Here is a 25,403-nt window from a genome sequence, read left to right on the forward strand (position 1 = left end):
GCTGCCACTCCAGCACTCCCTGCTGCTTCATGACACTGTGTGAGCATGTGCCTCAGCCCAGCTGGCAGCCTCCCCGCCGTCGCCCCGTCTTTGGGGCCACTCTGGACACTCAGGGGCTACGTCTACACTGGCCGGATTTTCCGGAAATGCTTTTAACCGAAAAGTTTGTCCGTTAAAAGTATTTGCAGAAAAGAGCGTCGAGATTGGCAGGGATGCTTTTCCCCAAAAGCACTTTTTGCAGAAAAGCGTCCGTGCCAATCTAGACGCGGTTTTGCACAAGAAAGCCCCGATTGCCATTTTCGCTATCAGGGCTTTTTTGCGCAAAACAACACCGCGTTGTCTACACTGGCCCTCTTGTGCAAAAGCATTTACGCCAGAGGGCTTTTGCCCGAACGGGAGCAGCACAGCATTTCTGCAAGAACACTGACACTCTTACATGAGATCGTCAGGGTTCTTGCGCAAATTCAAGCGGCCAGTGTAGACAGCTGGCAAGTTTTTCCGCAAAAGCAGCTGCTTTTGCGGAAAAACTTGCCAGTCTAGACACAGCTAAGGAATATCTGGACCCAGGCGGGGGGAGAGGGGCTTGAGGGTTGTGGCCAGCAGACAGAGGGAGTTGGGGGGCAACACAGCTTAGTGGCCGGAAAGCCCTGGCCCTGCCCCTAGAGGTGCCCCAAGGACTCAAAGGTGAGTGCCCAGGGATCCCAGTTAAAGGAGGCGTGTGGGGAGGCATTTGAGCCGGGCCAGCCGATGATCATGTCAAACCAATCTGATAGCTTTGAGTCTCGTGGATAAGGGAGAAGCGGTGGACATGGAATACCTAGACTTTAGTAAGGCATTTGATACAGTCTTGCATGATCTTCTTATCAATAAACTAGGCAAATACAACTTAGATGGGGCTAATATAAGGTGGGTGCATAACTGACTGGATAACTGTTCTCAGAGAGTAGTTATTAACGGTTCACAATTCTGCTGGAAGACCATAACAAGTGGGGTTCTGCAAGGGTCTATTTTGGGTTCTGTTCAATATCTTCATCAACAATTTAGATATTGGCATAGAGAGTACAAGTATTAAATTTGCAGATGATCCCAAGCTGGGAGGGGTTGTAACTGCTTTGGAGGATAGGGTCATAATTCAAAATGATCTGGACAAACTGGAGAAATGGTCTGAGGTAAATAGGATGAAGTTTAATAAGGACAAATGCAAAGTGCTCCACTTAGGAAGGAACAATCAAACAGTTTCTCTCTCTCTCTCACACACACATTCACACGCGCGACTGTCTAGGGGGGGAGTCCTGCAGAAAGAGATCTAGGGGTGATAGCGGACCACACTCTAAATATGAGTCAACATGGTTGCAAAAAAAGCAAACATGATTCTGGGATGCATTAACAGGAGTATAGTGAGCAAGACACGAGAAGTCATTATTCCACTCGACTCTTGTGCTGGTTTGGCCTCAGTTGGAGTACTGTATTGTGTCCAGTTCTGGGCACCGCATTTCAAGAAAGATGTGGAGAAATGGAGAAAGTCCAGAGAAGAGCGACAAGAATGAATAAAGGTCTAGAAAACATGACCTATGAAGGAAGGCTGAAAGAATTGGGCTTGTTTAGTTTGGAAAGGAGAAGACCAAGAGGCGACATGATAGCTGTTTTCAGGTATGGAAAAGGGTGTCACAAGGAGGAGGGAGAAAAATTGTTCTCCTCGACCCTTGTGGATAAGACAAGAAGCAATGGGCTTAAACTGCAGCAAGGGAGGTTTAGGCTGGACATTAGGAAACACTGCCTTCCTGTCAGGGTGGCTAAACGCTGGAGTAAGCTGCTTGGGGGATGGGGGAAGGAGGCTGTGGAGTCTCCATCACTGGAGATATTTAGGAGCGGGTTGATACCGGCAGGGGTTGGGCTAGACCTTTCTCAACCCCCAGTCCCCACAGTTTTCAGACACAATCTTGCTACGGTTGCAACATGTTGATTTGCACAAGGTCATGTCGCGCGGGAAATGTTGGGTGTGAAAATACCAAAATAGCCAAGTGCTGCAAAGCTGAACACGCCCGCCCGGTCTCTTCTCTCCACGCTGTGGGGAGGGGCAGTCCCTTCTCTCCACGCTGGGGGGGGGCACTCCCTTCTCTCCACGCTGTGGGGGGGGGCATTCCCTTCTCTCCACGCTGGGGGGGGGGGCATTCCCTTCTCTCCACGCTGGGGGGGGGCACTCCCTTCTCTCCACGCTGTGGGGGGGGGCCAGTCCCTTCTCTCCACGCTGTGGGGGGGGCATTCCCTTCTCTCCACGCTGGGGGGGGGCCAGTCCCTTCTCTCCACGCTGTGGGGGGGGGCATTCCCTTCTCTCCACGCTGGGGGGGGGCATTCCCTTCTCTCCACGCTGGGGGGGGGCCAGTCCCTTCTCTCCGCGCTGGGGGGGGCCAGTCCCGTCTCTCCCCGCTGGGGGGGGGGGCCAGTCCCTTCTCTCCACGCTGGGGGGGGGCATTCCCTTCTCTCCACGCTGTGGGGGGGGGCCAGTCCCTTCTCTCCACGCTGTGGGGGGGGCCAGTCCCTTCTCTCCACGCTGGGGGGGGGGCATTCCCTTCTCTCCACGCTGGGGGGGGGGGGGGCCAGTCCCTTCTCTCCACGCTGGGGGGGGGGGCCAGTCCCTTCTCTCCCCGCTGGGGGGGGGGGGCCAGTCCCTTCTCTCCACGCTGGGGGGGGGGGGCCAGTCCCTTCTCTCCACGCTGGGGGGGGGCCAGTCCCTTCTCTCCACGCTGGGGGGGGGCCAGTCCCTTCTCTCCACGCTGGGGGGGGGGGGGGGGGGGCATTCCCTTCTCTCCACGCTGGGGGGGGGCATTCCCTTCTCTCCACGCTGGGGGGGGGCCAGTCCCTTCTCTCCGCGCTGGGGGGGGCCAGTCCCGTCTCTCCCCGCTGGGGGGGGGGGCCAGTCCCGTCTCTCCACGCTGTGGGGGGGGGGCCAGTCCCGTCTCTCCACGCTGTGGGGGGGGGGCCAGTCCCGTCTCTCCGCGCTGGGGGGGGGGGGCCAGGCCCGTCTCTCCACGCTGGGGGGGGGGGCCAGGCCCGTCTCTCCGCGCTGTGGGGGGGGGGGGGGGGGCCAGGTCCCCGTCTCTCCGCGCTGGGGGGGGGGGGGGGGGGGGGGCCGGTCCCGTCTCTCCCCGCTGGGGGGGGGCCAGGCCCGTCTCTCCCCGCTGGGGGGGGCCAGTCCCGTCTCTCCCCGCTGGGGGGGGGCCAGGCCCGTCTCTCCCCGCTGTGGGGGGGGGGGGGCCAGGCCCGTCTCTCCCCGCTGTGGGGGGGGGGGGGGCCAGTCCCGTCTCTCCGCGCTGGGGGGGGGGGGGGGCCAGGTCCCCGTCTCTCCGCGCTGGGGGGGGGGGCCAGTCCCGTCTCTCCGCGCTGGGGGGGGGGGCCAGTCCCGTCTCTCCCCGCTGGGGGGGGGCAGTCCCGTCTCTCCCCGCTGGGGGGGGGCAGTCCCGTCTCTCCCCGCTGGGGGCCCCCCCAGATCCTACCTGGGGGCGGGGCGGACTCGTGGCCTCCGGGGGTCCCCGCCAGTCGCAGGGTTCTGTGGTTCTAGGGGGGGGAGGGAGTTTCCCCCCCAGCCGCTGACGTGGCAGCAGAGGCGTTGCCATGGTAACGGCCAGGCGTTGCCCGGCGAAGGGGGGTGACGTGGAGCAGTCGGCGATGGGGAGGAGGGGGCTGTGGCCCCGCCCACGCCGGCTCTCAGCCAATAGGCTCGCGTCACGGCCCCTGCACGTGGCGGAAGTGGCCCGTCTGCCGAGCGCCGCCATTGGTGGTCGCGGGGGCGGGGCCGGCCCGGAGGAAGGCGATAGGTGAGGGCGCGCCCGGGGGCGGGGCCGAGGGGCGGAAGCGGCTGGAGCGGGGCTATAAGAGCGCGCGCGGCCGGCCCGGCCCGCGCCCGCCATGGAGCCCGAGGCGCTGCGGCGCGGGCTGGAGGCGGCCGGGCAGGGCCACGTGCTGCGCTTCTGGGCCGAGCTGGGCGGCGCGGGCCGGCGGGCGCTGCGCGAGCAGCTGCAGGGCCTGGACTGCGGGGCGCTGGGCGCCGCCTTCCGCCGGGCCGGGCAGGGCGGCGCGCGCCTCGGGCTGGACACGCGCATGGAGCCGCTGCCGCGCGCCGTGCTGGGCAGCGCCACGCGCGACGCCGAGCGCCTGCCCGCGTGGGAGCGGCAAGGTGGGGGCGGGGCGCGGGGGGGTCTGCGCGGGGCGGAGCGGCAAGGTGGGGGCGGGGCGCGGGGGGGCCGGGTAGCCGCGGGGGGGGTCTGCACGGGGCGGAGCGGCAAGGCGGGGGCGGGGCGCGGGGGGGCCGGGTAGCCGGGGGGGTCTGCACGGGGCGGAGCGGCAAGGCGGGGGCGGGGCGCGGGGGGGCCGGGTAGCCGGGGGGGGGGTCTGCACGGGGCGGAGCGGCAAGGTGGGGGCGGGGCTCGGGGGGGCCGGGTAGCCGGGGGGGGTCTGCACGGGGCGGAGCGGCAAGGCGGGGGCGGGGCGGCGGCGGGGGCCGGGTAGCCGGGGGGGGGTCTGCACGGGGCGGAGCGGCAAGGTGGGGGCGGGGCGCGGGGGGGCCGGGTAGCCGGGGGGGGTCTGCACGGGGCGGAGCGGCAAGGTGGGGGCGGGGCGCGGGGGGGCCGGGTAGCCGGGGGGGTCTGCACGGGGCGGAGCGGCAAGGTGGGGGCGGGGCGCGGGGGGGCCGGGTAGCCGGGGGGGGTCTGCACGGGGCGGAGCGGCAAGGTGGGGGTGGGGCGCGGGGGGGGCCGGGTAGCCGGGGGGGGTCTGCACGGGGCGGAGCGGCAAGGTGGGGGCGGGGCGGGGCGCGGGGGGGCCGGGTAGCCGGGGGGGGTCTGCACGGGGCGGAGCGGCAAGGTGGGGGCGGGGCGCGGGGGGCTGCGCGGGGCCGGGTGGGGGCGGGGCGCGGGGGGGCCGGGGAGCCGGGGGGAGTCTGCATGGGGCGGAGCGGCAAGGTGGGGGCGGGGCGCGGGGGGGCCGGGTAGCCGGGGGGGTCTGCACGGGGCGGAGCGGCAAGGTGGGGGTGGGGCGCGGGGGGGCCGGGTAGCCGGGGGGGGTCTGCACGGGGCGGAGTGGCCCCTGGGCTAGTGTGTCCGGGTCGGTCCGAGGCGCTGCTACCCGCGGGGTCCCGTCCCCCGCCCCTGGAGACCCCCCCCCCCGTACCTCACAAGGGCCGAGTTACACGGGCGGGTGACTTCCAGCGCAGGCTGGCGTGGCCAGTGCTTATCTCCCGCGGTGCGGCTCGTCTGGGCTGGAGCGGGGCTTAGCGGCCAAATTAGCAATTACTCGAAAGGGCTGCAGCTGTGAGTTCCGTGTTTGATTTACTAGAGCTAGTCCAGCCTGATTTCAATAGCATGACAAGTGGGTGGTGTGCATACACACTCTGCAACGTGACTGGCTTTTCAGCTGTCGGTGGTGATTAACCTAGAAGACGTATCCTGATTGTTTAGTAACTTAGAAGATGCCTTGGCATTAAGACACAGCTGCAGGAGATCATGTGGCTTGCTAGCCTCAGTCTGAGGATCACTGGTCCAGGCTGTCCCAGGTCTGGCAGACCACAAGGAGTTGAGGGCAGCTGACTCCCTGGTCCTTGAAGCCCAGCACAGTGGGTCCCAATGCTTTGGGGTAAAATACAAATCTAAAGAGACTTGACTGAACCTGGACTACATGGCTGCTGGTGGGACCATCTGACAGCCCCTCCCACACAGTCACTACATGAAACTGCTGGCTGAGGTTCTGTCCCTGCAAAAGATCCCCTCCCTGCCCTTCCAGGCCACTCCTGGGTAGAGTGGTGTGATGCTGGCTGTTCTCAAGAAGGGTGTGGGGTAAACACCACATGCATGCCCAGAACTTAGTCTAGTCCTGTTGGGGCTGCTCTGAAGCTCATTCTTGTCTCTTCCAGACAGAGTTCCTTGGCTATGATTGACCCAGACAACAGAGCAGTATGCATGTTCCTCTCCCCCTCCCATCCCGTCCCCTTGCCTAACTGCAGAGCCTGTGGGATTGGCTGTGCTTCCTTCGTCCCCAGAGCCAGGCAGCTTGAGTGCTAGAGGTTTGTGGCTCCAGTGCTGCTGCTGCTCAGAAGCTGGAAGGTGTCATGTGCAAAGGGCAAGCTTTTGATTACTTTTCTTTCTTGTTTAGGTCTCCATCAGATTTCTCAGAGCAAAGTAGCTGTCCTCCTCCTCGCGGGTGGACAGGGGACGCGGCTGGGTGTTTCTTATCCCAAGGGAATGTATGACGTGGGGTTGCCATCCCACAAAACGCTCTTCCAGATCCAAGCTGAGCGTATTCTGAAACTGCAGCAGCTGGCTGAAGAACAGCATGGCACTGAGTGTGTCATTCCATGGTAAGGGAAGTGGATTGTCAGGCCTCCTGATAGGGCTTTGGGTCTGGTCCTGGCTTTGTTTCCCTTGTGCAGACTTGGGCACGACTGAGCTCTGCTTTGACCTTGCTGACATGAGGGCAGTCGGCAGGGGTATTGCTGCTCGCCCCACAGGAAGTCCTAATGCAGACATGGGATGCCAATTCTGAGGCTGTAAATTACCAGGTTAAGGTGCACTGGTGTCATGTCTGTTTCTCCCTGGTCAGTTGGTTCATTTTCCTCTTGAAAGTGTCTCCTCTGGTCACTGGCTTCCGGCACTGCTGTATCCTTGCCGCTGTGAGCAGCTTGTGTGTCCTCCTCGCTCTGGGATACAAAAAAGGATGCAAGAGTATCGGGGCTGCTAACCCGCTGACAAAACAAATGGCGTGCCACACATACACATTCAACGCACATGCTTGGGGCTCCCCCCCACAGTGGGGCTAGCTGGGGCTTGTGACTCCAGCCACATGGGCGGGAAGCTCTCCCAGACTGGGTTGAATGTGTGGTCCACAGGCTGGATGAAAAAGAGCAAGGGCTTGGATCTGGTCTGTGGGCAGTAGGTGCCCCACTCCAGCTGTCCATCTTGGGTCTGCGCTACTGTCCTGCCTAGGGCATTGAGGGAGACCAGCGTCAGTACAGATTTACCGTATTCCTGATGACCGTTGCTAGTATTAGAATCCTTATCCTACTATGCGCTGCGCTGCCTGTTCCCGCAGAATCCCCAAAGGTCTGGAGACCCCTTGGGTGGCTGCTGGAGGGGGCTCAGAAGCTAGTTAGCAACATGCAGCAGCAGAGCTAGATGCCATTGACAGCGTCCTCAGCCAAATTACCCTGCAGTATTGTCCAGGTCTGCTCAAGGAGGCTCAAAGGAGCATGCTAACAATGTGTCAAGGTCTGTGTGGACTTGGTGTTGGTTTTGCCAGGACACTTCCTGAGCCAAGGAGAGAAGCAGGCTTGTGTCCCCAGCTTCCCTTCAAGCCTACTTGGTGCCATGAGGTTGGGGGGGGTGAACCTTCCAAAGATGATCTAGACAGCTCAGTCTACTGACCCCTGAAGAGAGCTAGCGCCAGTCTTACTTCCCGCTGGACAGCATCCTGCTTTCCCCTGCCAGGACCCTTCCTGGCGTCCGCACTGATGTGTCAGTGGATGCGATGCTGCAGAGTTCACTGGTCTGGGGAAATGCTGATGTGACTCAGCGTTAGACTTGTGAGCTGCTCTGATGCGTCCTGGTCCCAAGGGTCCTGTTGGCTGTATGTGGGCTCCAGAAGCAATCCTGTGTTGATTAGGCAGGCACAGAGTCTGGCCCCCAGAGACGTACTTGGGTTGTTCTTGCTGTGGCAGGTACATCATGACGAGCAGCAGAACCATGGAATCTACAAAAGAGTTCTTCTTGGAGCACAATTGCTTCGGCTTAAAGCAGGAAAATGTGATCATCTTCCAGCAAGGGATGCTGCCTGCCATGGATTTTGATGGCAAGATCCTTCTGGAAGAGAAGGGCAAAGTTTCTATGGCGCCAGGTCTGTGCAGTTGACAGCCCCTTAGTGGGGGTTTAGGGGTGTGAACTGCTCCAGCAGGCCTGGGACACCAAGAGATCATTCTGGCTGGAGGGTTTCCAGTGCAAGATCTGGAGGGTAATGGTGAAAAGCCTTGAGGAGATGGGAGTAAACCTCCTGGGGGTAGGAGGGCAGTGAAAATTCATTCGCACTCCTCAGACAGATGGAGCCAGCTGCTGGCAGGTGTTAGATGCAGAATTGCTTTGTTAGTCCTGTGGATGTTGCAAACCTGTTTCGTGGCCTGTGCCAAATTCAGCACCATGCCCCCATTTCCGATGGATTTTCAGTATTGCTTTGGCTGGCCGCAAGCGGGGCAGTCCCCGAGAGCAGTGGACGGCAATGCTTTGAGTGCAGTGTAGGAACACCGCCCGCCTCGCCCAGGACATCTCTCGGGGGGGCAGGGTAGATTGGAGGGTGAGGACTTGTGGGGGTGACATGCGCACAGGCTGGTTCTCAGGCAGATCACTGCTTCTCCTCAGGCCAAGCTTGCCAAAGCATTTTGCAGGATTAATGCCATTACATCCCTGTCTCTGCTGTTAGCGTGCGCCTGCCTGCCTGCCTGTCCCTCTCCCTTAGGCAGACATGGCTCTAACACAGCCAGGCCTTTTGCCTGCAGACTAGGAGTGCCCCTCTTGTATGGTACCTAGTTATCTAGGGGCAGCAGCCTGCTCTGCTACAGCACAGCTGGGTTCCTATTTATCCCTGGGGGAGGGTGTGTTTCTGCAGAGCCACTCCTGTCCTACCACTCCTTCCTTGACTTGCTGATGGAGTAGCTCTGGGATGCCAGAGAGCTCGCTTACCCCATATGTAGAGCCCTGCAAGTCCACAGGTATCCACTGTATCTCCATGGGTATCTGGGACTCTGGATGTGGGTCCAGGTGCAGAATTGTGTATCCATGCAGGGATCTCCCCATATGCCATTGGATGGGGGAGGGTCAGGGTATCAGGCCATTGTTAGTTGGACCCTGGCCATTGGTGCCCTGCAGCCCCTAGGGAACAATGGCACTTGTATTGAGCTGAGGCCTGGCCCCAATTTTGCATCTCTGCTGTTAGAACAAGCCCTTTGGTCCTCATGATCTGACCCTGGGCACCTTGCTCACCACCGTCCCCATAGACACTTCAGTCTTGTCGCCCCCTTGTCCCTGCACACGCTGCTCTGGCTACGACTGCTCTTCCTCTCCCCCAGAGCGGGCAAAGCGGTTCAGCCACGCCGGGCCGGGACCTCGCAGCAGGCCCCGAGTTGAAACAGCTAAACCAGGAACTGTTTGTGTCCCTACTCAGGGCTGCATGATGGCTTCTGTTTAGCCCAGCATCTGCTGCAGGGTTGCAGTGCCAGGCCCCTGCATGAGGGATGGAATGGGACAGGGCACCAGGGGAACTGGCACAACGGGCAGAGGAGATCTGGCCTGGGCTCCCTGGCCCCTCTTCCCAATGTCTAGCCTGCTCCCTGGCAGCTTCTCTCAGTCTCTGGGTCCCATGGCGCCCGGCTGGGAACGGTCTCGGATGCTCACTCCTGCAGGCCTCTAGTGCATAATGTGTTCTTGCCTGAGCAGATGGCAACGGGGGGCTGTACCGAGCCCTGGGTGCCCATGGCATTGTGGAGGACATGGAGCGGCGTGGCATCTGGAGCATCCACATGTACTGCGTTGACAACATCTTGGTGAAGGTGGCTGATCCCAGGTTCATTGGGTTCTGCCTGCAGAAGGAAGCGGAGTGTGGTGCAAAGGTAATGGGGCTGCAGAGGGTGGAAGGGCAGAGGAGCTGGGCCTACACCCCTGTGTGCCCTGACACAGTTGTTACAATTGCCCTGTTGGCAGGAGTCAGCAGCATGCTCCCCAAGGCGGTATCCAGGTCCCCAGCCCCTCCCTTGACATGGGCTCCAGAGACCCGAGAGGGGCTGGCACTGACCTCACTGCCCTGAGGTTTGCAGGCTGCTTCCATGTTAGCCCCTGGACTCGGCCCACACCAATCCATGCCTGAAGCTATGCACATGGCACCATAGGATGCCTGTGGCAGCAGACTGTGCAGCTCGATCAGGCTGGCTTCATGCCCTTCTCACTTCGCTGCCAGCAATGCTGCTGCAGGCCGTGTTCAGCTGATAGTGCTCGGCTGCAGTAGGGCCTTGAGGGTCAGAAGCATGGCCAGTGGAGGAGTGCTCGGCTGCAGTAGGGCCTTGTGGGTCAGAAGCACGGCCAGTGGAGGAGTGCTCGGCTGCAGTAGGGCCTTGTGGGTCAGAAGCATGGCCAGTGGAGGAGTGCTTGGCTGCAGTAGGGCCTTGAGGGTCAGAAGCATGGCCAGTGGAGGAGTGCTCGGCTGCAGTAGGGCCTTGTGGGTCAGAAGCACGGCCAGTGGAGGAGTGCTCGGCTGCAGTAGGGCCTTGGGGGTCAGAAGCATGGCCAGTGGAGGAGTGCTTGGCTGCAGTAGGGCCTTGTGGGTCAGAAGCACGGCCAGTGGAGGAGTGCTAGGCTGCAGTAGGGCCTTGGGGGTCAGAAGCACGGCCAGTGGAGGAGTGCTAGGCTGCAGTAGGGCCTTGGGGGTCAGAAGCACGGCCAGTGGAGGAGTGCTCGGCTGCAGTAGGGCCTTGGGGGTCAGAAGCACGGCCAGTGGAGGAGTGCTAGGCTGCAGTAGGGCCTTGTGGGTCAGAAGCACGGCCAGTGGAGGAGTGCTCGGCTGCAGTAGGGCCTTGGGGGTCAGAAGCACGGCCAGTGGTGGAGTGCTCGGCTGCAGTAGGGCCTTGGGGGTCAGAAGCACGGCCAGTGGTGGAGTGCTCGGCTGCAGTAGGGCCTTGGGGGTCAGAAGCACGGCCAGTGGAGGAGTGCTAGGCTGCAGTAGGGCCTTGTGGGTCAGAAGCATGGCCAGTGGAGGAGTGCTTGGGCTGGCAGCAGCGTCTGCTGCGGGTGCTTTGGAGTGTGAAGCTTTTCTCTTAAGTGCCAGGGAGTGAACTCTGCTGAATGTTCAGGTTCTGGAGCCCAGATCTTCCCCAGGGAACAGTATTGGCTCCAGGGCTGTCCCAGTCCAGTGCCTCTTTCCAGCCAGGCCTTTGGGATGGCCCAGCCATTGGCGCTCTCCCTGAAGGGAGAGTAGATTAGGCGCCTGTTGCTATTTCAGGCATTGGTTCCTGGACTGGCGCCTGTGCTGTTTGGTAGTGCATCGGACAGAACTGCATCCTCACTCCAGTTAGATGCCTGGGCACCCTTATCCCAGGCGTTTCCTATGCATGTAGGCCGGCTATCAGTGGCCCGATTGCATGCTACCACCCCGGGCCTCGCCTCACTCCATGCACGGGCAGGAGTGTGAAGCAGGTTGAATGGGTATTGAGGCTTGTCCTCGGTGCATAACCCACATTTTTACTGTTTGCCATCCAAGTGCACAATAGAGTAACTCCCGGGCTTTCCTGTGGTGCTCTCATCCTAGTGTCTTAGCGCTGCGTGGGCGTTAGTGAGCATGGTGTCTCCCGCCTGGGAGATCAGTGGGTGGCATCTCACTGACAGCAGGGAAACCAAAACACAGAATAAAGCCACGTGGCAGCTCACTTCTGGTGCCAATTGGAGCAGCCTAGGGCCTGATCTTTTGTTTAGAGTACTTGGAACTTCATCACACTTCAGATATTGAAAGCACAGTTCCCATTGCTGCCTTACAGCTGCTATTGCTTAGCCTTCTGCAAAGCAGGCCACATGGTCACCAGTCAGACCTAGAAAACGAGGCCCGGTCTGTGCTAAACAGAGGATTGACGCTATGGAGTACCAGAGAAACTCAGCCTCAGGTACTCCAGCAGTGGTGTTTACGTTGCTGAAGTTGTCTACTAAACCAGAAGGCTGACTAAATAGACCGTAGTGTCCACCTGCACTGTTGGATTAAAATGATGAGAAACAAAGATGTAAGAACATACGAATGGCCAGTCCATCTAGCTCAGTTTCCTGTCTTCTGACAGCCAGTGCTTCAGAGGGAATAAATACAACAGGCAGTCCCGAAGTGATCCAAATTACCAATACTTGTGTACAATTAAACTTGAAATTAGCAGTGACCCGCCTTACTGTGATCTATTAAAACAGTTTAAATAAATGTTTGATCAGTGAGTTCCCAAACCTGAATTTGTTAATGCGGTTTTATTATACAGAATTGCAGGGGAGCTATCTTCTGGGGTGAACTCAAGCTAGCTTGATAAACAGTGGTTTAATAAATTTCATTAAGTATCACATTCAGACTCTACAGAAGAGCAAATACTTATTTTTCAATTCCTGTTGAGAACTTTTGCCTTCAGTTTAGCTAGAAGTTACAGAGAATGCTTTCTTCGTTTGGGCTAGTTCATAGTTGAGAAACCAACTAGGAGCTGATTTCAGTAAATTAGGTATTCAGAAATCCTACAAGAACATGCATCTTTAAGTGACTAAGCTTTAAACATCTGGGGGCAATCTTGTTTTTAATATAACAAGGTCATTTTAGTTAAAATGCACAAACATTTGAAAGTTATTAATTGAATTCCTATTTACATCCCATGTAGCCTGACAAATTTCAAAACACTAAATCACCATTTTCTAGCCTAGTGAGCCAAGAATCTGAATAAATGTGTTCTGAGCTGTCACTTACAGTTGTTGCCGTCCTCTTTAATATTTGAGTCAATCCTTGAAGAAAATATTTGCCTCTTTTCTGTTGGGGGAGAGGAGGGTTAGAATCCAGTTTCTGGAGCAGCAGCCAGCTGCCTTTTTTCCTGCGATCCCCAGTTTGGTTCACTACACTCTACCACCACCAGCCACAGCTGAGGCAGAGAGCCCAGGCCAGGTCTGTCCTGGGCCCTGAGTGGGGGATGTGTCGACGTGCTATTTGCTAGAGAACAGGAGGGAGGGGCTGGGGTGTAGGGAGTTCTGGTTGGATTTTGGAAGTGTGCGGTTTAGCGGTTCGACACTTCGGTTCCTGCCCGTGGGACTGATCGCTCTTCCCCCGCCCTTGCCCCGACTACTGCGTCCTCCACAATAGAGCTACCCCTCTGTACCCAAAATGTTCCTGCTGGGGGACCAGGCACTTCTCTTACTGTCCCTACCCCCCAGAGGAGCAAATGCAGGGAAGTCTTGCTCGGGTCTAGTAGCCTGGAATCAAATAGGCTCAGTGGCTCTGGGGCTATGCAAAAATGAAGAGTCCTGGGCAGGCTGGAGCATTGCTGCTGGCCTGCTTGTTTCAGAGCTCTCACTGAGAGCTGGGCTGCTGGCATGGCTGTCAGCCTGAACTGTACAGTCAGCACCATGCGGGTGCACGTCAGGAGGGCTGGGTGCTGGAAGGGTCACTGCAGCCAGAGATACCCGCGTGGGGCTTGCCTGGGGCTGGTGCTCCTGATGCCAGTAGTAGGTGTCAAGACGGATTGCGGGGACACCAGGGTAGCAGCACGGTGTCCTGTGGAAGGGCACAGTTCACCTCAGCACTTCTGGAGCAAGCCCCTCCCCTGCTGGAGACTGGCTGTCTGGGAAACTTACTAGTCCAAGCAGAATCTGCTTTGCCTGCTCGCTCCATGCGCACCAAGTACCCTCCCTTCTCAGACACCAGGCCGGTCCGTGCAGGCCGGCTTTCTCTCTCCCTCGTGTGGCTGACTAGCTTTTCACTAGTGGATTCTTTTCTCTGCTGCCAGACACCACTTGGACCGATCACATCAGTTCTCTCCCCCCTCCCTCGGCTGTCTCCTAGCAGAAGCAGTTCAGAGCCAGGCTGGCTACTCCTGCCTGGGGTAAACTGCTCCCTGCCGCCTCTTCCCTCGGGAGAGCAGTTTCCTGATGATCCCAGAAGCCTGGGAGTCTGGCTCTGCCATTTCCTGTGCTGCGGGGAGCGTGCTCTGGTGTGACCGTACGCTGTAGCTCTGCCTGGAGTGGGGTAGGCTCTAGTTCCCTGCTGGTCCCCTTCCTGAGTAGGAGGAGGTTGCGGGGAAGCAGAGCTGGAGTGCCCGGCTCCTGGTCTGAGCTGGCTGAAGAGACCAGAAGGGAAGAGATGGCCCACGGTAGCAGGAATCCAGGGAAACGGCTGCTTTTCACTCCCTCTGAGCCCAGGGCCTGGGGTCTGCAGGAGGAGCGCTGCTGAGGTGAAAGGGCCGTCCCTTCTCCCTTGGCAGGGGGGAGGCAGCTGATGCCACGCACACCTCTGCTTTCCCCTCCTGCTGGTGCTGCACCTGTGTGTGGGGGTAGACAGGGCCTGGGATTGTGGACAGATTAGAGGGTGATGCGTAAGCTGAGAGGCAGTCCTAACATTGCAGGGAAGAGACTGATTCCTTCCCGTCCTCCTCCGTCACTGGGGCTGTCGGCGTTCCAGCCACCCCGCAAACGCAGGCTGCTGGCGTTCTTGCTTCACGTGTCACGCTACCTGGCCCTTGTCAGCCGTGTGGACTGGATGTTGGCAGGTAGAAGGAGCACTGGGTACGCAGAGCTGGCTTGCTCGGAAGAACGGAGCAGGTGCGTGCCACCAGTAGACGCACGACCCCCAGATATGCCATGTTTTAAAAATGTACCACAGGGCTAAGGGGTCAGGCGGTGTAGAGCTCGCTGCTCTGCAATGCATGGACCAGAGGACGGCTAGCGCCGCCGGAGCGAGAAGCGCTGCAGTCGCGCGAAGGGGCGATCGAGGCATGGCGGGAGGGAGAACAGCAAACTAGACACCCAGGCCAGCGCCGCGGCTCCAGTTGCAGTGGTGGGCCCAGAGGCGCGAGTGTTCAGCGCCCAGTCTCCTGTGCAGTGCTTTGCAACGGGCAGGCCCCACGCTGGCCGTTTTCTCTCCCCAGCTCCGTGTCCCCGATGCGTCCCCATGGGCACGGCAGCATGCAGCATCCTCCAGCTGCAGAGCCAGGCCCCTTAGCAGGAGGGAGTCTCTGGGGCAGGCTGTCCTGCAGGTGCACCAGAGGCTGCCACAGGAGAGCAGCTGCCCGTGGCAGTGAAGTCCTCTCCTGGCAGAACAGTGCTCCTGGGAGGCGAGGACTGGGTCGCTGGTGCAGGAGAGGCCAGGAGCCAGGGAAGCACGTGGGAGGGGGCAGCGGGTAGATTTACCTTCGCAAGCAGCAGTGTGAAAGTTGGGGGCTGATGTGGGAGGGGGGGGCTCCCACCCGGCCCCTCTGTGAAAGTTGGGAGCTGACGTGGGGGGGGGGCTCCCACCCGGGCCCCTCTGTGAAAGTTGGGAGCTGACGTGGGGGGGGGCTCCCACCCGGCCCCTCTGTGAAAGTTGGGAGCTGACGTGGGGGGGGGGGGCTCCCACCCGGGCCCCTCTGTGAAAGTTGGGAGCTGACGTGGGGGGGGGCTCCCACCCGGCCCCTCTGTGAAAGTTGGGAGCTGACGTGGGAGGGGGGGCTCCCACCCGGCCCCTCTGTGAAAGTTGGGAGCTGACGTGGGAGGGGGCTCCCACCCGGCCCCTCTGTGAAAGTTGGGAGCTGACGTGGGGGGGGGGCTCCCACCCGGCCCCTCAGTGAAAGTTGGGAGCTGACGTGGGAGGGGGGCTCCCACCCGGCCCCTCTGTGAAAGTTGGGAGCTGACGTGGGGGGGGGGCTCCCACCCGGCCCCTCTGTGAAAGTTGGGAGCTGACGTGGGGGGGGGGCTCCCACCCGGCCCCTCTGTGAAAGTTGGGAGCTGACGTGGGGGGGGGGGCTCCCACCCGGCCCCTCAGTGAAAGTTGGGAGCTGACGTGGGAGGGGCTCCCACCCGGGCCCCTCTGTGAAAGTTGGGAGCTGACGTGGGGGGGGGCTCCCACCCGGGCCCCTCTGTGAAAGTTGGGAGCTGACGTGGGGGGGGCTCCCACCCGGCCCCTCAGTGAAAGTTGGGAGCTGACGTGGGAGGGGGGCTCCCACCCGGCCCCTCTGTGAAAGTTGGGAGCTGACGTGGGGGGGGGGCTCCCACCCGGCCCCTCTGTGAAAGTTGGGAGCTGACGTGGGAGGGGGGGCTCCCACCCGGGCCCCTCTGTGAAAGTTGGGAGCTGACGTGGGAGGGGGGGCTCCCACCCGGCCCCTCTGTGAAAGTTGGGAGCTGACGTGGGGGGGGGGCTCCCACCCGGGCCCCTCAGTGAAAGTTGGGAGCTGACGTGGGGGGGGGGGGCTCCCACCCGGGCCCCTCAGTGAAAGTTGGGAGCTGACGTGGGAGGGGGGCTCCCACCCGGGCCCCTCTGTGAAAGTTGGGAGCTGACGTGGGGGGGGGCTCCCACCCGGCCCCTCAGTGAAAGTTGGGAGCTGACGTGGGGGGGGGGGCTCCCACCCGGGCCCCTCAGTGAAAGTTGGGAGCTGACGTGGGGGGGGGCTCCCACCCGGGCCCCTCAGTGAAAGTTGGGAGCTGACGTGGGAGGGGGGGCTCCCACCTGGGCCCCTCTGTGAAAGTTGGGAGCTGGCGTGGGAGGGGGGGGGCTCCCACCCGGCCCCTCTGTGAAAGTTGGGAGCTGACGTGGGAGGGGGGGCTCCCACCCGGCCCCTCTGTGAAAGTTGGGAGCTGACGTGGGAGGGGGGGGCTCCCACCCGGCCCCTCTGTGAAAGTTGGGAGCTGACGTGGGAGGGGGGGCTCCCACCCGGCCCCTCTGTGAAAGTTGGGAGCTGACGTGGGGGGGGGCTCCCACCCGGGCCCCTCTGTGAAAGTTGGGAGCTGACGTGGGAGGGGCTCCCACCCGGGCCCCTCAGTGAAAGTTGGGAGCTGACGTGGGGGGGGGGGCTCCCACCCGGGCCCCTCAGTGAAAGTTGGGAGCTGACGTGGGGGGGGGCTCCCACCTGGGCCCCTCTGTGAAAGTTGGGAGCTGACGTGGGGGGGGGGGCTCCCACCCGGGCCCCTCAGTGAAAGTTGGGAGCTGACGTGGGAGGGGCTCCCACCCGGTTGAGGGAGCCCGCTTTCCCCCGTAGAGGGACTTCCTGGGCAAAAGGCCTGTCGTGAGTCCCCGTGTGTTCTCTGGGCAGGTGGTGGAGAAGACCAATCCCATGGAGCCGGTGGGTGTGGTGTGCCGCGTGGATGGCACGTACCAGGTGGTGGAGTACAGCGAGATCTCGTTGGCCACAGCACAGAAACGCAGCCCTGATGGCCGGCTGCTCTTCAACGCAGGCAACATTGCCAATCACTACCTCACCGTGCCCTTTCTGAGAGACGTGGTCAAGTACGGGCCAGCTGGGGCCGGGGCCGGGCGCTAATGCGGGGCCAGAGAGAAGCGCTTGCACTTGGAAATCAAGCCTCACCCCGGTGCAATCAGGCAAAAGCTCTTGGGCAGCATCTCACTTTCTCTTAAGCACTCCAGGGGTGGCAGCTTTCCCATGGGGCTGGGGCCAGCGTGTCTCCCGCACTAGCCCCTTCCTTCACAGCTAGCTCCCTGTGCAGCAGCCCAGGTGGCTGGCTGGTCTGGCCAGAAGGAGGCTGCTCTGAGCTCTGTGGTGCCTTCAGAGAGTAGCATGGCCCTGGCTGTACAAGCTAGGCAAAGTGCCCTGCGGACATCGCGCTTGCAGCCAGCCAAGCGGCAGGGGGTAAAAGGGTTACCTGAGCCTCCCCCCCCCCCACTCTCACTCACACACACTGGCTAATATTGCCCTGTTCCTCCTGTGCTTAGCTGCTGGGGCTGCGAATGTGTGAACTGGGACAGTCACTGGTGGGTAAATGTGGAAACAAACCAAAACCTGCTTCTGGAAACTAACCTCTGATCAGCAAGGGCTGAAACCCCACTGGGCTGTCTAGAAGGTTAGTAAGAGGCACCAGGATGCACATGTGCAGCCAACAAAGCACGGGGCCGGGGCCAGGATCTGGCCCTGCACAGATCCACTAGGAGCATCGCGTGCTCAGCATCGGGCGGGGAGATCAGCATCCTGCTTCGTCCCCTCCTTGTGCTCTGCTCTGCTTGCTCTCCCGCCTCCCAGCAGAAGGTGGAAGCCTGGGAGCACCTGGGCTTGCTGCACTGCAGCAGGCCAACCCGCCGAGGGGGTGGGGGCCTGCCGGCGCCCCAGAAGCAAGGGAAAAGTGGTTTGATCCAGAGGGCATTCAGGGGTCAGTGGGATTTCGTGTCTTGTGCTCTGGCTGTAGGGTAAGCAACGTGCCCAGGGCTGGGGGCCAAACGAGAAGGCAGCTGGGAGGACGAGGGAGCCCCGCTCACTCCGGGCCGCTCCTGGGTTGGATTGGCAGTGTCTAGAACGGGCCTGCCGACCATAGCGGTACTGACGCCTCTTTCTTGCCCTGGCAGCATTTACGAGCCTCAGCTGAAGCACCACGTGGCCCAGAAGAAGATTCCGTACGTGGACCTCAGCAGTGGGCAGCAGGTCAAGCCAGACAAACCAAACGGCATCAAGATGGAGAAGTTTGTCTTTGACATCTTCCCGTTTGCCAAGTACGCCAGGCTCTTCTGCTCGCCAGGCAGACGGTAGAGCTCTGCTGCAGCCTGTCCCCGGGGCTGCCAGGGAGGCGCTGGGCGTGCCCGGTGCTGGGATGCTCTGAGCCAGGCGGTGAGCCCGGCCGTCTCCCAACAAGGCCAGCCCAGCGTGGGGTTCCAGTGCATACTGTGTAGGGTCCGCGCGGCCGCACGCGGGGGCCTGGCTCTCCACACGGCGCCAGGGAGAGCTGGCTGCTACGGATAATGGACTCTGGGTCCGGGTCCCCAGGTGGCACCCTCTGTGAAGGAAGCAGCACGACAGGGTGGGGAAGTTCTTTGCTTCCTGCTCCACCCCCACATGGTTTCCCATTGTGGGCTGCCGTCACGGCCTGCCACAGGTCGCCACTACCAAACCATACAACGTGGGGGGGGCGTTTTCCTGGAATTGGGGTGAGAAACCTCTAACTCCCTCTGGTGCCATCTCAGTCCCCCTTCCTCTGGGGACGACTTGAGTCCTGAGCTCTCATCTGAGCAGAGCGTCTCTGGGCTGCCAGCAGCAAGGAGAATGCGTTGAATTCCCACCCCGAGGGCAGGGGACACGGTGCGGCCCAGGGCTGCAAGGCCCAGGTCCCTAAGGACTTCCAGGTCTGAGTGGGTCAGTGCCTCGGCCCAGAGGAGCCAGTTGTGACGCCCTGGCATTAGCTGTGCTGCTGGTAGCCGAGCTCTCGGGGGCACTGAGCGGTTCCTGCCTTGCCCCGCTGCAGGCGGTTTGTGGTGTACGAAGTGCTGCGTGAAGACGAGTTCTCCCCGCTGAAGAATGCAGACAGTCAGAACGGGAAGGACAATCCCACCACAGCCCGACACGCCCTCATGTCGCTGCACCACTGCTGGGTCCTCAATGCCGGGGGCCACTTTGTGGATGAAAATGGCACCCGCATCCCTGCGATTCCCCGGTAAGCGGCCCCACCCTGACTCCTGGGCCATCTGGGGGGCTGGTGGGAGCGCAGACGTCTGGCTCTGTGTGGGACCTCGCTGGGCAGCGTGGGAGCTGCATTGCCTGGCCTATCGGGGGGCACTCCCCTGCCCTCCGGAGTTCGAGGGGCAGTGTGGAGAGCCTGGGCCGCCGGCGCTCTAGTCCTTTCTGAGCAGGGCACACTGGAAGCAGAGCAGGCACAGAGTTCCCTGCTGCTGGGCAGCCATTCAGAGTTCCTGCGCAGGCCTGGTCTCGGGCGCTGTTTGCTAGCTGCCGCCAGTGGAGCTTTGCCCTGGGTGGAGTTGCAGCCTGCAGAGATCAGGCGTGTATGCCAGTCCCTGGGGCTGAGCTCTGCCGGGCCAGTAGCTGCACACGGCGTGGCTGGGGCCAGCTGCCCTCCCCTGCCTCCGTGAAGCGGTTCCTAGAGTTTACCACCATGCAGCCCAGCCCGAGGACCGGTGGTAGAGCTCTAATGGATGCTCTGGGCTGCAGGCCTTCCCTCTCACCAGCTCCACCGGGGCCCGAGGAAGAGTCTGAAGAGCAGCTCTGTCTCCTGGCTTGGTCTGGTTCCAGCTCCGTTTGCTTCGGTCCTCATTAACCCTTATTTGTTCCCACACAACAGCATGACACGTGGAAGGCCAGATGCCATCCCAGCCGATGCCCGTTGCAAGTAAATATCTGGTGCCAGGCTGTGTGCCATGCGTGGTGATGGGGCTCTGCTTAGGTACTAACGGGCTCTGCATTTCACTGCAAGGCCAGGTGCCTGGGGAGCCGCGGTTCGCTCCTGCTCTCTGGCCTCTGGATGGGAGCTACTAACAGAATGGCAGTGAGGGTGCATGCTGGGAAACAGGGAGCATGCCCTGCTAAGGATTCCTGTGGCTGCTGCTTCTCCTGGCCACTAGATGCAAAGTGCAATGATTTCTGATATTCCAGGTCGTCTTGCGTGTCCAGGCCTGTGTGTGTTCATTCCGCCTGCTCCTCTGAGTGCTGTAACTCCAGGCAGAACTTAGCTGCATTTGCTGATGTGCAGGAGCCAGGAAAGTCTCCAGCTCCCTTTTGTGGCTGCGCTCTCTCTTGCGTGGACCTGAGTCTGGTGCACACTGGGAACAGGCGAGAGAACACACCCTGGAAACGGGTGTAGGAGCCCTTCAGGTCCTTACAAAGCAGGTGGGGGCTGGTTGTGGCCCCCTGTCAGTGTTCCTCCAGCACCATTGACTGGCTCAGGCTGCGTCTACCATGTCGAGTTTTTTCCGAAAAAACTTCACTGGTGTCCACACTGCAACCGCATTCTTTTGAAAAACCATGGAAAGAGCAGAGGGGGTTTTCCGACACTGGTAAGCCTCTTTCCACGAGGAAGATGCCTTTTTGCGAAAGCTCTGTTGGAAAATGTCGGGTGTGGACGGGGAAGAGGGAGCTCTTCGAAAGAAGAGGAAACAGCCTGGTGGCCACTCCGTCCATAGCAATCACAGCTTTCACGTGAGACAGCGTCCCCACTGAACGGAGGCTCTTTCGATGCACTTGGGCAGTGTGGACACTCTATAGGAAGAAGTATTTTCAGAAGATCTCTTCCGACAGAAGCCTGCGTCAAGCTTGCTGGCATTTGAACTCGGACTCGCAGGGTATGTCTAGACTGTCGGCAGGTCAGCATTGCAAATGAGGCAGGGATTTAAATATCCCACACCTAATTTGCATACATTTGTCGGCAAAAAGCAGCAGTCTAGAGGGGGATCTGTCGAGAAAGAAAGCCTTTTTCCACAGATCCCCTATGCCTCCTTCAAGGGGGTTTACAGGATCTGTCAAAAAAGGCTTTCTCATCAGATCCCCCTCTAGACTGCTGCTTTTTGCCAACAAAGTGCTGAGTCCACAAAATGCGGTGGCCATTTTATGCAAATTAGGCACGGGATATTTAAATCCCTGCCTAATCGTCATGCCTCTGCCAACAGAGGGATGCGGTCTAGACATACCCTCAGAGTGTGTGTATTTCTAGCCCTAAATGGAGACTGCCCCCTTCAGTGGTCAGCATCTCAGGCTTGTGTGAGGGACACTCACTGGAATGCTGTTCCCGTCAAGCGTTTCCACCTGAGCCTTGCATCGCATGTGGTTGGGGTAAGGTCTGGGGGGAGTGGTCTTTCCAACTTGCTGCTTGGTTCTGTGATTCATTCTGCAACACACACAGCTGCGCCTGTTTGTGGCTCGGGATAGCCAGGGGAGAGAGGAGTCACCGTGGGGAGAAAGCAGGGGTCTGGGGCTGCTCTGGCTGCCCAGGGACGACGTTAGGGAGAGGAGGGGAACAATGGAGGTAGTTTTCCCACTTCACCTCTGCTTCGCACAACAGCCCGGGCTGGGCGGATCAACCCCCGGAAACGTCCCCCAGCTGCAGGAAGCTGCACTGCTGGCAGGGGCGGGGTGAACTTGGCAGGGGACTCTGGTGCAGGAGGTGAGTCTGTGGGGTGGATGCAGGGGGAGGCAAAGCTTGTGAGGGGGTTTGGGTCGGATCCAGTTGCACAGGGGCTGGGCAGGCAGGGCAGCTCCATACTGTGACCCTCCCTCTCCCACTTCCTGGCCTTCTCACAGGGTGGGCTCACTGTGTCTGCCCAACCCCTGTGCAGCTGGAGCCCTCCCAGCGAACCTCACTCCCCACATGCCCAGGATCACCTTCCTTGCTCGGGGCTGTGACCAAGCCCCGGGGCTCAGCAGTGTTTCGCTGAGCAGAGTCCCTGCCTGAACAACTGGGCGGGTGGAAGCTGACGTAGCTACAGCCTGGTGGCCGTGGATTACCGACTCCCCCGGGAGAACAGCTTCCGTGGGCGTAGGTAGTGGCCGTGTGCACAGTGGTGCACTGCAGCATTTGAAGTGTGGACACGCTCTGGCTGGGCCTGCCATCTTGTGTGGAGTCCTGGAAGAAATTTCCTTTTAAAAAAGCTGGGTGACAGCTACCAAGAGCTGCTTGCAGTCCTTGGCAAACTGCACATGCACCCAAATGCTCTCCAGCTTCTGAAGGAGGCTGAGGGAAATCGTGAGGCTAGGCCGGAGTCCCCGCATGCAGAGACCGGCTCAGGCTCTCCTAAATGGCTACTGCTTGTGCTCTGGTCCAGACAAGCAGTCTGCTACAGCTTGTGGGAGCGGCTGGTCGAGGGCAACGAGAACAGGGTCACTCCACAGGGTCCACCTCATCCGTCGCTGCTCTCTTAGCTCAGCGAGGATCAACCGTGAGTGCACAAGTGCCAGCCTGTTCCCGCCTTGGTGTCTGGAGCAGGCGTGTGCACCGGAAGGCTGCTACTGCCTGAGGCTGAGTTCTCCAAGGCTGTAACCGGCAGAGTCCCCTCAACCAGACGCCTCTGTCTTAGCACTCATGACTCTTCTCTTTCTGCCGTAGCTTGAAGGACGCGAACGACTTACCAGTTCAGTGCGAAATTTCTCCCCTGGTCTCCTATGGTGGAGAAGTAAGTGGTTTTCTCTTTCTAGCTGACACCACACGTGAAAAGGCAGCTTAGTGAGGCTTGGGGGTGATTGTGTGGGTTGTGCAGGTGGCCTGTCCTAGAGAGGGGGAGGAAGGTGTGCTTGAGACCCTCCTTTTTGGGAAGCCTGCCTGGGCCTCCTGCTCAGAGGGGCCTGACTCTGCCCCTGCCGGGTGAAGTCTGCTTTGTGTGTTTGCTGAGCAGGCTGGTGTGCTTTGGCCTCTGTAAAAACGTGGCCCCTTTGCCTGTTGGCGACATAGTGAATACAGCAGTGAGTCCCCCAGGTCACAGTGTGTCACGCTGTAACGGGCTGCATCAGTGTTCTGCAACACCATGCAGTGCATGATTAGTAGCTGAAGGGAGTATCCCTGGGTTCTTGGTGCAGATAGAGCCCTTGCTTTGAGCGGCATTGCTCAGCAAATCTGAAGCTGGCATTTCTTGGGTAGGGCCAGTTCAGTCCGCAGAACACAGTCCAGCTGCCACCCCTTCGATGGCTCCTTAGTCGGTGCACCGTACCTCTCCTGTCCCGTGCACAGGCAGTGTTTGCCAAACGTGGCTGAGGACTGGGCAGAGGGGCCCAGGTGAGCACGCTGTCTTTAACTGGTACCCTGAGCTCGTGTGGGTCACCCCTCTCCCAGCCATATTTGTGTAACTGGGTTGGTTGTTCCTCCTTGTGCTGGAGGACATCCCAGAATGCATTGCTGCAGATGCTGCTCTGCATACATGTCCTCAGAGCTGCGCAGACTCCTCCAGAACTCTGGAAAACCACTTGGGCGGCACAGCAGATGGGACGGCAGAGGCCTTGCTGTTTAGACCAATGGTTCTCAGCCAGGGGAATATGTACCCATGGGGGTACGTGGAGGCTTTCCACAGCAACTCCTCTACAGATTTGCCTAGTTTTAAAACAGGCTCTAATAAAAGCACTAGTGAAATCCGCACAGACGTGCACTTCGTACAGACTCTGACGTGTTTTATTGCTTATCATACGTGTAATATTTATATGCCAGTCGATTTTATAATCATAGGCAAAAATGAGTCGGTCAGCAATTTGTCAGGACCAGTGTGCTGTGACGCGTGAGATTGTTCTGTCTGATTTTGTAAGCAAGCCTTTTTTAATGGGGGTACACAAGACAAATCAGGCTTCTGCAGGGGAGCCAGTCGTCTAGAAAGGCTGAGTCCCTTGTGTAGACAGAACAGAGCCTTGTATTTTATAACTGATTAAGATGATGGACATGATATTGCAGTTAAAAGTTACCATGCAGATGGGCCCAGAGATTAACTACTAAACCAAACCTTCCTGATTTGCTCTCCTCACTTGGTTAAGTATCTAGCTCCAGTCTGGAAGCAGGCAGAGCCTTGCTAATGCTGCCAGTTCCACTGGACTGGGGTCACCTGTTTCCTAACAGCTGCTCTTTTCTCCTTTTAGGGCCTGGAGAAGTATGTGGAAAACAAAGAATTTCACGCACCGTTGATCATTGATGAGAGCGGGATCCATGAGCGGGTGAAAAACTGTGTAGACTCTTTTTCAGGAAGCCAGCAGGCCCAGCATAGCTTGTGACGTTAGTTGTCAGACTGGAAATCCAAGGAAACGAAGGCTGTCACTGGAAATGGTGGTCCTGCCATTTGAACTCACTGGCTCGAGGCACATTGATGGCCTCTGTTTTAAGTTAAACAAACACTTTAGTCAAGCCCCTGCCAGTACATACAGACGTGATGTTTGAGCCATGGGCATTGATTTTAAATGTGTATAAAGTAGCAAATGTCCATGCAGAGGGCATTTTAGGGTACGAGGAGGGGCTCATCTTAAACGTTTTTTCTCAAATATACATGACTATTTTTAAAAACAAAATCTATGTAACTGTCCACACTCTGCCTTTTGAGAGTCGTCATTTTGTTAGCAAGTACGTCTGTGTTGGCTTTGCATATACCGCATTCCCAGGAATTGCGTGTATGGTATTCATGTAGCATACATGGTGTGTTATGTTAACCGAGTGTATTACGCTCTTCCACATTCATACCCAGGATCTTACAGCCCTGAAAAACTGAAATCAGCTTTGGCATTAGAAAACTGGAAACTTGTCAAAGCAAAGCGACATAAATACCTTGTACCAAGGTCAGGGAGGAAGGGCTTTCCGGGCTCACCTGCACTGGAAGGGAGTAATCAGAGCAAGAGAAGGGAAAGTGTAGGGAGGTACCAAGAACAATCTTGCACAGCCTAGTGGGTTACATTTAAACCGGCCTTACAGGGGCCATTTAGCTTGTAAACCGTCCCACTGTTAATAGAAGTGTGCTGGAGGGCGTGTCTGACAGGTGGAGATGCTGCGAGGTAAGAATTGTTTCCCCGCATGGGAGTGCCCGTGTCTCCTCTTTGGAGTGCACCGTTTTGTCTTTCAACAACTCATGTGGCTAAGCTTGGTCCCGTGAACGTTCTTCGGGCTTGTTTACTCTAGAACAGTGTTTCTCAAACTGCTCTGGGGAGCCCTAGGGTTCCACGAGACCTCCAGGGGTGCCGCGAGGTTGACAAACTGGAAACGGCAATAGCTACGACACACATAGGCTACGTCTACACTGGCCCCTCTTCCGTAAGGGGCATGTAAATTTCAGCAGTCGTCGTAGGGAAATCCGCGGGGGATTTAAATATCCCCCGCGGCATTTAAATAAAAATGTCCGCCGCTTTTTTCCGGCTTTTAAAAAAGCCGGAAAAGAGCGTCTAGACTGGCCCCGATCCTCCGGAAAAAGTGCCCTTTTCCGGAGGGTCTTATTCTTAGTAAGAATAA

The 25,403-nt window shown here is 59.3% G+C and overlaps 1 protein-coding gene across 3 annotated transcripts; it reads left to right on the top strand.

Annotated features, from left to right (window-relative positions):
• Positions 1 to 3,890: 3,890 nt before the first annotated feature.
• Positions 3,891 to 24,489, top strand: UAP1 (UDP-N-acetylglucosamine pyrophosphorylase 1). 3 transcript variants are annotated; one of them, XM_075937087.2, is made up of 10 exons: positions 3,892 to 4,174; positions 6,145 to 6,349; positions 7,706 to 7,881; positions 9,471 to 9,643; positions 16,808 to 17,001; positions 18,070 to 18,213; positions 18,960 to 19,148; positions 19,791 to 19,838; positions 22,545 to 22,611; positions 24,053 to 24,489. In XM_075937087.2, exons 1-10 carry the CDS (start codon positions 3,907 to 3,909, stop codon positions 24,182 to 24,184), a joined length of 1,596 nt encoding a protein of 531 aa, XP_075793202.2. In that variant the 5' UTR covers positions 3,892 to 3,906; the 3' UTR covers positions 24,185 to 24,489. The 3 variants fall into 3 exon arrangements, with proteins under 3 accessions (XP_089636785.1, XP_075793202.2, XP_075793203.2); XM_089780659.1 differs by lacking the exons at positions 22,545 to 22,611; positions 24,053 to 24,489 and adding an exon at positions 20,102 to 22,538 and having other exon boundaries at positions 3,891 to 4,174; XM_075937088.2 differs by lacking the exon at positions 19,791 to 19,838.
• The last annotated feature ends 914 nt before the right edge of the window (positions 24,490 to 25,403 follow it).

The sequence above is a fragment of the Pelodiscus sinensis genome, chromosome 9 (assembly GCF_052426305.1).
Source record: "Pelodiscus sinensis isolate ZL-2025 chromosome 9, ASM5242630v1, whole genome shotgun sequence".
NCBI classification, from domain to species: Eukaryota; Metazoa; Chordata; order Testudines; family Trionychidae; genus Pelodiscus; species Pelodiscus sinensis.